This window comes from Rhinopithecus bieti, unplaced genomic scaffold (genome assembly GCF_001698545.2).
Source record: "Rhinopithecus bieti isolate Rb0 unplaced genomic scaffold, ASM169854v2 scaffold_82876, whole genome shotgun sequence".
Lineage (NCBI taxonomy): Eukaryota > Metazoa > Chordata > Mammalia > Primates > Cercopithecidae > Rhinopithecus > Rhinopithecus bieti.
Genome location: NW_016830546.1, coordinates 278,671 through 291,388, shown reverse-complemented (window position 1 = coordinate 291,388; position 12,718 = coordinate 278,671). Strand labels below are relative to the sequence as shown.

Here is a 12,718-nt window from a genome sequence, read left to right as displayed (position 1 = left end):
AGCAAATGATTGTCATAGTACTATCATTACAAAATCACACACACACATACACACACACACCTACTATAAAAACATTCAGGGGCTTATCAATGTGAGAAAAAAGACCCCAACTCCTCAGGACCAGATTGAACTAGTCTCTCCCACAGCTCTTTTACTATCTTGACTTTTCTACAGCTCTGTGCACGCTTCAGTGTCTCTAGGGGTGGTTACACAGGCATTACAATAGCAGAAATTCCTCACTCGGCCTCTAAGAAGGGTAAGGTGCAAATTGCAGGTAAGGTTACAGTCAGCCTTAGGACTTTCCCATTGAAGTGTTCCTTGCCCCAGATAGCCTTGCTTCTAGGCGCTCAAAATCCTATCCCTGCCCGGGCGCGGTGCCTCACATATGTAATCCCAGCACTTTGGGAGGCCAAGGCGGGCGGATCACCTGAGGTCAGGAGTTCAAGACCAGGCTGGCCAACATGGTGAAAACCCATGCCTACTAAAAAATACAAAAATTAGCCGGGTGTGGTGGTGGGCGCCTATAATCCCAGCTACTTAGGAGGCTGAGGCCAGAGAATCACTTGAACCTGGGAGGCGGAGGTTGCAGTGAGCCGAGATCGTGCCATTGCACTCCAGCCTGGGTGACAAGAGTGAACTCTGTCTTAAAAAAAAAAAAAAAAAAAAAAAAAAATCTCATCCCCAGAGTGTGCTCAGCAGGACATGATAATTTCCCAGGTCTTGTATGTCCACACAGAGGCCAAAGGGAGCAGTCTGGCCCAGCAGACCAGAATCCCAAATCTTCAGGCCCTAGGAAAAATCCCGGACAAGAATTTAGCCACAAGTCAAGAGAGAGGCTACTCTAGGAGCCCCAAAGGAGGAGAGCATTGAGTAGGGGATGTAGTGTGAGGGTGTCTCCCTGCTCAGGCCAGGGGATTAGCAGATACCCTTGTGAGCAAGACCCTCTGGTTTCTGCACATTTCCTCCTTTCGAAGGAGGTACAAAAGTGCCTCAGGTGAAAGGATGAGGAGCTTTTGTTCAGTGTCTTTACCGTGGGAAAAAAGCCAGTTAGTGTCAGCTTCAGCCAGACCCAGCTGAAGGCAGTGCTGTCTGGACAGTACTGGGGACACTGGCACACAGGAGGGCATGACTGTCATGGGCCTGATCCTGGAGAAGATGTAGGATTCATGCTCAGAGGAAAGTCAGCCCCAGGAGGACGTCCAGGGTTAGGCAGAGCCTGCAGATGGGCATTTCTGCAACTACAGGGCTCCTTTCTACACAGATCGCAGGAAAGGGACAAGTGCCCCCTCATGCAGCCACCACTCAGGTCCTGAGGGCCAGAGTTGTCTCAGTAGACACAGGCAGGTCAGAGGGCAGGACAGATATCCCCAGATAACTGTGAGGTTCAAGGATTTGCAGCTGTGTTCAATGCTTCCCGGGGAGTCTGTGTCCATAGCCAGGCCTCACCAGCATGGGCCAAGGAAGCCAGGTACCTCTGGCTATCCTCTCCAATGGCCAGGCTCTGTCTTCGGGGATGTGTCTCTTCTAGTTAGCCAGAAAGTCCTTCAGCCTCGCCAGGAGCAGTGGCTCATGTCTGTAATCCTAGCACTTTGGGAGATCAAGGCAGGGAGATCACTTGAAGTCAAGAGTTTGAGACCAGCCTGGGCAACATGGTGAAACCCCATCTCTACCAAAAATACAAAAATTAGCCGGGTGTGGTGGCGCATGCCTGTAATCCCAGCTACTCGGGAGGCTGAGGCAGGAGAATCGCTTGAACCTAGGAGACGGAGGCTGCAATGAACCAAGATCCCATCACTGCACTCCAGCCTGGGCGACAGAGCAAGACTCCGTCTCAAAAAAAAAAAAAAAAAAAAAAAAAGTCCTCCATCCCCTCCTAGAAGATAAATTTTCTCCTAGAAGGAAAATTTATCTGACTCAGAGAAAATTTAGACAAGAAGAGAAAATCTATTTGTTTTCATGCTAGAGCATCTGAAGACAATGGTCTCTGTCTCTCATGAGCAGGGATATTTTTCCTTCCCAATAGATGTTTCCTCTAATAGCTGAGTGGTACTTTCTGTCTGTGCTGTGCTTGGAGTATATGTTTTAGAAATCCAGGAGGCTTACAGGAAGGCAGGGGTCAGCTTCAGCTTATACTGAGGGCCTGCTTGGGCTTCTCAATGGTGACCAGAGCCTGGGAGGGAGGGTGACAGTGGCCCTCCTCACCCACCCCCATCCCCGGTTTGTTGCTCCTGCTCAGATGCCATATTTTTAAAATACTTTATTTTTTACATAATACTGTCATTACAAAAAAATACAAAAAAACTACTATAAAAACATTCAGGGGCTTGTCAAAGTGAGAAAACCTAAAGACCCCACCCCAGGATCTGGCTGAAGCAGTCTTCCCCCAGCTCCTTCACTATGACCTTTATACAACTGTGGGGGTGGGGCGGGATCACACAGGCATAAAAGGGCTGGAAATTCCCCACACAGCCTCCAAGGGTAAGAAATAAGTAGCTTCACATATCACAAAAGTGGGATTTGGAAGTTTGGGGGTGGCTAGGCCCTGAGTTCAGAGGTGTGGGGAAAAACCTGTGACCCTGAATCTCTTGGTGGGGAATAGCTGCCACCTGACCCCAAAGCCCTTTCCCTTCCTAATAAAGGCGGGACATGGGCCCTGCCCCCAACCTCTTAGCCTTAATACCTCAGGCCCCATTCCCTGCCCTCCACCCTTGAACACTCCTGAGAGGAGCAGGGAGGACAGAACCTCCAGCTCTGCGGGTGCAGGCAGGGCGCTGTTGCGGAGGCTGCTGAGGAGCTCACCACCCTGCTCCAGATGAAAAGTGTCTCGTGCTCAAGTCCCTGTTCACAGGTTGTGAACCTTCCCTTCTTATCCCCTCTCCTCTCTCCCAGAGAGGCACAGACAGCTCTAGGTGAGTGCTTCTTGTGCATGAATATGTGTGCCATAACCTTGGACACTGTGGACCTGGGGGTGGGGCTGAGAAAGCAATGTCCTTTCTATTCTCTTCCGCCCCCAACAGCAGGAAGCCAAAGGGAAGGGAGGGGACTGGTATTAGCAAAGCTGAGGGGAGAAGGACATGCTATGTACAGGCATGGATAAGGAATCTCTACATATCTTCAAGTAGCACTCAGGTCACTCTCCAGCCACTGCAGTGGAAACTGGATTCAAAGCTAGTGACATGAACATTGACCCCTGGCCTGGGCTAGCTCTCCCCACCTCCCTCCCACTCCCCCCAGGCAGCCCAGCTCTGAAAGGGGTCAGGGACAGGAACATTTTCCTGAAAACCAGTGGCTTTTTTTTGCATTTTAGAAAAAGTTGCCAGTGTCCAGTGGACATCAAGCTGGGTGCACATTGAGTGGAAGTGAGTGTTGGGGTATTGCTGTGGTAGGCTCTGGACTGGCTGGGGCAGAGCCTAGGAACAGGGTAGGTGCTGCTTAAGGATCTGTCTTGTCTGTGGTGTTAATCTGTCTGGGAAGCGAACTTTGAACTCAACAATGAGATCTCCCCGCTGAGTTGGCACTTTGGGGAAGGGAAGGCCCTCCCCACGGAGTCTCTTCACGGTGCCTGGTTTGATGACATCATTGCAGGGCAAAGGGATCACTCGGCCGTCGATGGTGGGAATGTTCACAGTGCAGCCACACAGCGCCTGGGGAAGACGAAGCAGAAAGTGAGGAAAAGGTGGGGCAAGGTGAGTGGGAAGGAAGGAAATAGATTGAGTGGGGAAAGAATGTGCCAGCTGGCAGGAAGAGGGGGAATGTCCCCACCATCTCCCCAGCACACACACACAGCCTGACTAGGCCCCACCTCCTTGAGGCTGATCAGGGCACTGTAGAGCACGTTGGTGCCATCTCGACGGAAGTGTGCATGGGGCTTGTCTTTGAGCACAAAGACGATGTCAGCAGGGATGTTGTCAGGTGTGGCGTCACCCTCTTTGGGGAAGGTGATCTTGGTGCCTTCCTTCCAGCCGCGCTTGATGACTATGTGCAGGATCTTGTCCTCGGTGCGCACAGTTCGCCCATCAGGGTTGAGGCGACGTCTTGTGATCTTCATGCGCTTGGTGGAGCCATGGTAGATCTCCTCCAGGGACACCCGCAGCTCGTGCACCACTGGGGGATCCTGCACCTTGCGCCGAGGGTACAGTGGTTCTGGGGCTCGCCTCGGACCCCTACTCAGCCCATTGAAGCCAAAACGGCCGAAAGCACCAAATGGGTCCTCATCTTCATCCACATCCATGTCATCTGGGTCAAAGCCACTGAAGGGCCGAGTGGAGCGGCTGCTGGCAAAGAAGATATCGAAGGGGTTGGAGCCACCAAAGAAGGAGGCAAAGGTGGCATGGGGGTCCCCATGAAAGGTGTAGTGAAAGGAGCCACTGGAGCCACCTGATGTGCCACCGCCGGTCTTCAGGCCTAGAGGGGAGGAGAAGTTAGGGGCAGTGTGGCTCATCCTGGCCCCACCCCAGTGTCTTCCCCCTGCTCTCTAGCTCCCAGTTCACAGGCCTAGAGAAAGAGGCAACATTTAAATCCCACAGAGAGGGCCAGGCTAATAGAGTAAGAAAGGCTTCTGGCAAGATTATTTTCCATTCCTAATTATATATTTAATAACAACGCATAACTTGAGATTCAAAGAGGTTGGCTTACCCAATAGGTGGAAAAGCCAGGACTAGAGGACTTAGAGGATGTGACTTCCAGTCCTGTAATCTTTTCCACATACTCATGATCCAAAGATGTCTCAAAAAGCTTTGAATGACTAGCCTGGTATCACATTACAAGTCATACCTGGTTCCCAAATATTTGCTTATCTCCAAAGACATATAGGACAAGGGGCAATCAGACAGGATGTGACCACAGAGGGGGCTGGTAAGTGAACAGTCGCAAATAGGGTAGGGATCCAACCCAGGAGGAAGACCACTTTCACTCTGCTTCTAGCAATATTTCCTCTTTCCCTGACTCCTGCTCAAATGGGAAATCAGGAGGCCTTAAAAAGTGGGAAAGCTCATTAGCTTGGAGATGAAGAGATATTTTTCTAGAAAAAATGTTCAAATGCTTTGTTCCCACACTCTGCTCGGTGTTACACAACTTTAGGGAGTGTCATTCACACATTGTACAGACATAGAGTACAATGGGAATGGAGCTCCCTGGAGTTATACAACAGCGAACTCCATACCCCACACCTAATGTTGAGCAACCAAAATGCATGAATGGGCTGGCACATGGCAGGTGGTGACCTTAGCTGCTCTCTCTGTCGGGTCCTAAGGGGCTCAGATTCCTGGAGGCAGCTTTCTTGCAGAGGAGGAGGTGCTGGCGGTAGTGGGGGATGTGGGGAGAGGGTTCACACTGAGAACTGCTCTGGAATATGGAGACTATGGGTGGGGTCTAGGCTGGGAAAGAGACCCTTCTCTTTGAGGCCATTTATCTAGAATTTCAACTGATCATGGAGATCTGAGCCTAAATTAGCCTCTTATTTCCTGGAACCACAAAGGCAAATTTGAGTTTCACTAGAGAGGACAAGTGGCAGACAGTTCAGGGACTTGTGGCAGCTGCCTCTTCACCCCTCCCCCAAGACCTAGGATCTCTTCTTTCCTTCTATCGAGGGGCTGATTATCAAGCAAGTGTAAGCAGCCTGGCAGAGCTCGGTGAGAGAGGGAGGGAGGCTGGACGGATGATGAAGGGAAGGGGTAATTCTCTCTATAGGGATTTCTGTTCTTCCACTACTACCCCCTTTTCAAGCTGGGAGCAACTTGTCCCTTGCTGGAACTGCACACAGAGTCTGTGTGTATAACTGCTCTATAATAGATGGCTGCTGGGGATTGGGCAGGGTAGACAGAAATATAACCAACATTTCTAAGCTGCTTCTCCCTCCCCAGGTCATGGAGTTCCCCTTAAGGCCATGCCGCATCCTCAGGGGCCCTCCTGGGATGGGGTTCTGCATCAGAACCTGGCGTCTGGACCCCTTCACTTAGGCAGAAGGGGTGAAGTATCTCGGGGGAGCTCTCCCAGCTCCTGCCTTCTTTCTAAACAAAGGTGAGGCTGAATGGAGGAATGGGTGCAATTCCAAGACAGGTCACATGGTGGCATGGTGTCTGCACTGCTTCCCTCTTTCCCACTCCTATCCCTCCCATCGCTCCATGCCAGAGAGAAAAATGTCTTAGTTGGAAGAATACTGGGGGTGCCAGCCAGTATCTGGTGAATCTGGGAGTTGGCACGTCTAGGAGGTAGGCAGGAAGAATGGAAGGAACCGGCAGCATGGAGAATAGGAAGAGGGAGTTGGGAGGACGAGGGTGCACAGAGGGGCATGGAACACAAGGCCAGGAGGAGGGGAAGAAAATAACCTTCTTATCTACATATGATTAGTCCATTTAGTTTTGAGGATAGAATGGGGAGGGTGAAGAGGAGGAGAATGTGAAAGAAAGGTGGATTCTGTTGGGGAGGAAGGACAGTTCTTCCCAGGAAGGAGAGTCCTCAGCGTGACAATGTCTCTTAATATAGCCTGACAGGTGCCTGTGGCTGGCGGGTGGCAGGCAGCCCTGAGGGGCAGGCCCAGAATTAGCAGCTACATCATGGCCGTGGGATGTGCTGGGAGGGGCCTCCCTCTCAGAGGCTTTATTTGGGCCTTTCCTGCCTCCCACCCCATGGCCACCAGCTACCCCAGGGAAGGGGGAAGATGCCAGCAGCAGTTCCCCTTCCACCCTTGGATCCCTGCCACTTCCTCTGGGAGGCAAAGCTCCACCTCTGTTCTGCTGGCCAGAAGCAGGCAGGACTGGGGGAGAGAAGGGAAAAACCATTTCTGCTCAGAGCTCTGGTAGTTAATTCCCAGGCTGCTTAAGGGCCAGACTTTTATGCTGATGAATGTAAATGCTCTGTCCTCAGAGAGCCACACACTCCCTCTCCCCAACCTTCCCCATCAGCCAATGAAGCAGCAGAGACTTCAGGCAGGACTAATAAGGCTGGGAAGGAAAGAAGGTGGGGGGAAGGCCTCTGGCTCTTGCTTCAGACCTCTCTAAGGCCTGAACCCAAGGAGGGAGGGAGCATAGAGAGGCGGGGAGAACTAGGGTGAGCTGAGCTGGGTAGTGGGTGGGCTCCTGTCTCCTCTGGGTGGCAGTGCTGGAAACCCTTGCCGCCCTCACCCCCTCCACAGCCTCCAGTTCCCTGCTACACAAACTGGTGCACTCAGGACCTCTACCAAGCGGAGGGGTCCGGGATTGGGCTAGAGTGCTGCCCTCTTACCTTCCTCCCCATACTGGTCATACAGGCCCCGTTTCTTGGGGTCACTCAGCACATCATAGGCCTCTGCAATCTCCTTAAATTTCTCCTCAGCATTGGGTTCTTTATTCTTGTCTGGGTGGTACTTCAAGGCCATCTTCCGGTAGGCTTTCTTGATCTCATCCTCATTGGCCCCCGATGGGATCCCAAGAATCTTGTAATAATCTTTTCCCATCACAGCCACTGGACCAGCACTGGTCTCCTTGTTTCTGAAAGAAACCCAGGGCCGAGACTTGATGCCTTCTCCTCTTCTGCCCCAGCCCTGTTCCTGATGATCTTGCAATCCCTAAATGACTCCCTGGGTAACCTTCAGCAGGTCATGCCTGTTCTGTGGGCCTGTGTCCCCCCCATCTGGAAAATGAAAGGTTTGGACTAGATGATCTCTTCCAGCTCTGACATTCTAGAATTCTGTGATTCCGTCCTCACCTCCTGGGTTTTCCCAGCAGGAAAATGAAGGTTGTGGCCCACTCTTGGGGCTAGGCTGAGGCCCTGGTCCTTGGGCCAGTCTGAGGACCCCTGAGAGGCCCTGCTGAGTGAGGTGGCACCATGGACTGAGCGACCCACACACAGGAGCTGGCGAAGGTCAGTGTAACGGGTGAGGTCACCTGAGCATCGTGGTCTCCTACGCCACACCTTAGGCATGGTGCCCAGGCTGAGGGCAGCTGGGGCAGTGGCCCAGGACTGGGAACAGGCCTGGGTCTTCCGCCAGCTGTCCTGGGCAGCCAGACTGAGTCAGGGAATGGGTGTCTGGAGTCCTCTCTGCCATTGGAGACCCCAGGCCTCCCCGCCCCCACCCCCTGAAGATGCTAAGCCTCACGTGTGACTCAGATCACAGGGTGACTCACAGCCTTTGGAAACTGCTGTTTCCAACTCCCTCATTAGCAGGGGGTGCGATACTGTCCTTCCCCCAACCAGGGCAACGGTTCCCTTATTTCCCAGCGTCTACAGACAAAACTGTGAGGGTTGTGCCGCCTAAGCACCAGTGTGAGTGAAAAAAAGCATCCTGGGGACAGGACTTTTTAAACCCCAGCTGTTAGGAGACAATTGGGCACTAACCAACCACCATTTCCTTAATACTCTCCTAGCCCCACCCCGCACCCCAGTCCGCCCTGCGGTTTAGGATCTGGCCCAGCGTCAGACCCATATTCCTCTGAGTCCCTTTTAAGGTGGGTGCAGGAGCATTTGTTATAAGAGAAACGCACAACCCAAATTCTTTCATTCCAGTCTCCCTCCATCGGTGTGTCTGTGGTGGATATCAGGGGAAGGGGGACTTTCCTGTAGCTAGAGTTCTCTGGGGGAATGGCCAGAAGCCATTCTCAGCCATTCTGAGACTTGGCCAACCCCTGCCAAAGCCAGGAGAACCAGAGTCTTTCTAGCAATGTCCTAGGCTGGCAGCCACAGCTGAGACCTGCCTTTCTGCCTCTGACTGCTTCACAGAAGGGAGGTGTACAGGGTGTCCTGGCAGGAGTGAGGGCTGTAACCGGGTAAGGGGGAGGTGCCCAAGGCCCTAGGTGGGCAGGGACAATGGCCCTCACTTCTGCCCCCATAGGCTCTGCTGCAGGTGGCTGGGTTGACTCATGGTTCTGGGAGTCACCTTTCTCTGACGAAGAAAAGGCTCAACAAAGGCAGGTACTCCCCCATCACCCCCCACCAGCATGTCACGTCTGTGGGGGAGATGTAGGGGGGGATTGGGAGAGGCAGAGAAGAAAGAGCACCTTGGGGGGGGGGGCAGCCATTTTCAGAAATGGCAGCAAAAGCCGTCTGAGAGGGAGCTGGGGGTGGTCTGCCATTTCTGCCTCAACCCACACCTTCTTCTCCCTGGGACTGGGAAGGAACCCTAGCACACCAAGAGGGTGCCCCCAGAGAACTACAGCAGCTTCCAGGCAAAGGGCCAGTGGAACAGTTCACCAACCACCCACCTCCTTTTTCTGTCCCTGCGTTACCTCCGCACCCGGCCAGCTTCCTCCCTGGTACCCACCTGCTAGCTGCTCTAGGCCCATACATCTCTTGCCTCCACAGACACAGGGCAAGCTCTTTCAGGATCTGCCTCCTTTTTTTACTTCTGCTTTCCTCCCTCCTTCCCTTCCCCCCTACCCACAGGCCACGTGTTGGAATGACAAAGGAGCCCCATGGCATGGCACTGCCTTTGATGGAGAAGAATGAGGAGGATGTTAAGGTAGAGGCAGGAAGGAAAAATGGGGAGAAAAGGGCAAGGGGGACTGCTGAGGTACAGGGAGGGGAGATGGCTGATACCGAAAATGATGTACTGATGGAGGGGATGAGTGACAAGTGGAAATGGCTGAGGTGGAAAATGGGTTAATGATGGGTTGAAAGGGAGGAATGTAGAGAGTTGAAATATTGGAGGAAATGTCTGTGGAAAATGGATACCTGAAGGGTTTGAGATAAGAGGAATGATAAGGGATGCAATTCATTCAAATATGTGGGTGAGGCAGGAGAGGGGTCCCTGCATGTCACGGAGGGGATGAGGATGAGGTGGAGGAAGCAGGAAGGCAATGGAAGGGATGGCTGTGTGGAGGGTTTGACTGGGTATGGGTATGAGTGCCCTTCTCCGGAGGGACTTACCGAAACTTTACAAACCCATTCAGCGTCCACGCTCGAAGTTTTAAGGGCTCCAGCTGAATTTTAAACATCAAGCTGGCTAAGAAGTCTTCTCCCCAGGAGTGTGGGAAGCTCCGGAAAGCTCCTCGGGCCTGTAGTGGGGTGCTGCTGGGGTGGGCAGGAGAGCACTGTGCGCTTAAACATGCCCAGCCAAGCCCCTCACCTCTGATCGCTCCACCGGAGCCGGCCTGAAGTGCTGCAGCTCTGGAAGCCACCTCCTCGGACTCTCAGAGGCGCGTGCCCAGCAAGGCCTGTCTGGCGCAGCAGGTGCCGGACCTGATCCCCAGGTGTGGAGAGTGAAGGGAGAGGACCCGTGGCCACCTGCTCTCAGGTGCAGCAGTGTCTGGCTGGCTGTGAGCGGCTGTATGGCAGCGTGTCAGTGAGGCTGGGAGTGCAAGCGTGTGTTTGTGAGTGGCAGCGTGTGTACCTGTGACAGGTGTGATTGTGAGGGCCCGAGAGGCAGTGAGCTCCTGTCGCCTCTCCTTGGGGAGGACCCGACCCCAATCCCCAAGAACCTACTCAATGAAGTCACTGACGGGAGTCTCCTCCCTCGCGGATGGGCGGGGCAGAGCGGAGCTCGGCCGGGACAAAAGGCGCGGCAAGGAGAGGAGGGGAGGGGGCTCGGGCGGGGGAGGGTGGTCGGTGATGTCACCCGCTCTGGCTGGCTGGCCTGCTATCAGACGCCTCCGCCCCACAGAACCCAATCTGGTCCGGTCCGACCCGACCCTCCCCTCCCCTCCCATCCCCGGCTCAGACGCTCGCTGCCCCCTGTAACAGCCAAGCCCGGGTCCAGGACTCCGAGCACCCTGCAGACCCTGGGGCCCCGCACCCCACGGCAGCAGAGCCTACGGGCCCTCAGTGTCCCAACCCCCCAACACCAGGAGCCCTGGCTTCGCGACGCCCCGCTCCCGGGACCCCCGAGTCCTGGCTCGGCGCCCTCACCGATGAGGAGCTGCGGGCGCCGCCGTGGTCCGTGAGACAGCCGCTGCCCCCTCCCCCGGCTCCGGCTCCGCCGCCTCCACCCGGGACAGGAGTCGCCTGCCCGCCGGCCGCCGACAGCGGGACCGGGAGCCCGCCCCCACGGCTCCGCCTCCGCGCCGTCCATTGAACCACCTTCCCGTCACTCAGTTCAGCCTCTACTGTGATTGGGCAATTTTCAACAAGCGGCATGGTGATAGCCGCCCATCCTCCGCCCCTGTCACCCGGCCACACGCGCACACATTCCAGGCAGTGATTGGTATGGATCTGATTGGCGCCCTCTGGGATCACTCAACCACGCCTCTTTGCCATCTTGTCGTGCCATTGGTGAAAAAGACAGAGGGCGGCAACCCCACTCGCCCTTTGATTTTATTGGTTCGTGCCTGAGACTCAGACCCGAGCCCAGGGGCAACTATATTAGTCCAATCTCCGGGTTGCGAAGGTGGGACGTACTGGCCACTGCTCGAATCCCAGGAGAACCTTCTGGAACCCTTGCGACGTCAAAGGCAGCCTTAAAGGAAAACTGTACCCACCAGTTGGCCGTGCGGCCGTGCATTCTTTTCTTTCTTCGTTGGGGGGCAAGGGGGTGAGAACAGTGCACTCTGGGAGGTGTAGTCCCTGGACCGGGGCCAAAAGGTCAGCACTTCTTACTCGCCTTTAAGCCAACGGTGTAGCCACCTCGAGCTGACCTCATTTAGCTTTACCTTACCCTGACCCCGCGGTGGCCTGACGTGACCTAAAGGAATCTCTAACAGATCCCACGGATGCCGGGTTTCAGAGCCCTCTGGACCTCTTCCCTGAGGAAAACAGATGACTCTGCCCAGGCCGGTGCCTCCAGGAGTCTCCCCCGCCCACCCTCTGTACAGCCCCTCATCCTCGCGCCCCTCCTGAGCGACCCCGCGGTGCCCATTTCAGTCCCCTTTCTAATCAGTCTCTCATCCTGCTTCCCCCTGGAGTGCCTGTGTTTTAGCCCTTTCCTTCTTGGCCCTCAATGATCTCCTGTCTTCCTTCCCGCAGTGATCCGTTTTATCCTATTCTTGGTTCTTTCTTTACACCCCTGATCTCCTATCCTAGATCTCCCCTTTAATCTTTCATCTCACTCCTCAAGATCCCCTTCCTTACCCTCAGAATCTCTATCTCCCCCACTCCCCATTAAGTCATTAGATCTCAGCCCCAGTGTCCCCGATGCAGGGAGCAGGCGGGGCTGCGGAGGCGGTCGCCGGCGGAAGCCGCCACTCGAGCAGACACGGTGCCTGGCGCCCACGTCACTGTCTCCCAGGCCCATCTGTGCTCGAGGGAGCGGGGGTGAGGAGGGAGTAATTTGGGGGTGAAGTGGGGGGAGAGTGCTGGGGATTGATGATAAAGGAAGGGTCAGGCCGGAAGCTCTCCTTTACTTCTTTCTTTCCTATTTTCCAGAGACAGAGTTTGGACACCCATGAGGTCTTGCTAGAAACTGCGGCTTGAGTACCTGGGCCAAGAGCAGAGCAGGGAGGGGGCCAGGGTCCTGGGGTCAGGTCTGCAGATTCTTCACTACCTGCCTTCGTGCCAGGAGTCACTATGGGGCTCCCAAGGGTAAAGGGGCATGAGGTGTGAAGGAAGAAAGAGACTTGGGGTGAGAGGAGGATGGAGAGAAAGTGGGGTTGGGGGCCAGGAGGGGAGCAGAGATGGGTGATGAATGTGGGGGAATGAGGAGCATGAGGAATTTGGGGAAATGGGGTTGAGGGAGGGGAGGTAGGGAGAGGGAGTGGTGAGAGGATGGGGAGATGGGGTGAGGGGGATGAGGAGGGGAGGGGCATGGGGCAGATGAGAGATAGGGTGGGAGTAAGGAGGGCAGAGGAAAGAAAGGCTGGGGAGGGGCGGGGAG

General features: G+C 54.6%; 1 protein-coding gene and 1 long non-coding RNA gene across 6 annotated transcripts in view; one reads left to right on the top strand and one right to left on the bottom strand.

Annotated features, from left to right (window-relative positions):
• Window positions 1–2,237: 2,237 nt before the first annotated feature.
• On the bottom strand, window positions 2,238–11,280 carry DNAJB5 (DnaJ heat shock protein family (Hsp40) member B5). 5 transcript variants are annotated; one of them, XM_017865601.1, is made up of 5 exons: window positions 10,819–11,009; window positions 9,841–9,984; window positions 7,222–7,466; window positions 3,803–4,404; window positions 2,238–3,644 (listed from the first exon to the last, which is right to left on the bottom strand). In XM_017865601.1, exons 2-5 carry the CDS (start codon window positions 9,906–9,908, stop codon window positions 3,411–3,413), a joined length of 1,149 nt encoding a protein of 382 aa, XP_017721090.1. In that variant the 5' UTR covers window positions 9,909–9,984; window positions 10,819–11,009; the 3' UTR covers window positions 2,238–3,410. The 5 variants fall into 5 exon arrangements, with proteins under 5 accessions (XP_017721090.1, XP_017721089.1, XP_017721092.1 ...); XM_017865600.1 differs by having other exon boundaries at window positions 9,841–9,981; XM_017865603.1 differs by having other exon boundaries at window positions 9,841–9,989; window positions 10,823–10,981.
• Window positions 11,270–12,718, top strand: part of LOC108524482 (uncharacterized) — a 4,201-nt gene continuing 2,752 nt past the window's right edge. Inside the window, exon 1 of the long non-coding RNA XR_001884060.1 lies at window positions 11,270–11,490. This is a non-coding gene — a long non-coding RNA (uncharacterized LOC108524482). The remainder of the gene's footprint in view (window positions 11,491–12,718) is intronic.

Coding starts and splice junctions, on each gene's coding strand:
- DNAJB5 (XM_017865599.1), bottom strand. CDS start 11,046: ATGCCGCTTGTTGAAAATTGCCCAATCACAGTAGAGGCTGAACTGAGT. Junction 10,153..10,818: donor GCGCCCGCAGCTCCTCATCG/GTGAGGGCGCCG, acceptor CCTGGGGATCAG/GTCCGGCACCTGCTGCGCCA. Junction 7,467..10,039: donor CTCCGGTGGAGCGATCAGAG/GTGAGGGGCTTG, acceptor GGTTTCTTTCAG/AAACAAGGAGACCAGTGCTG.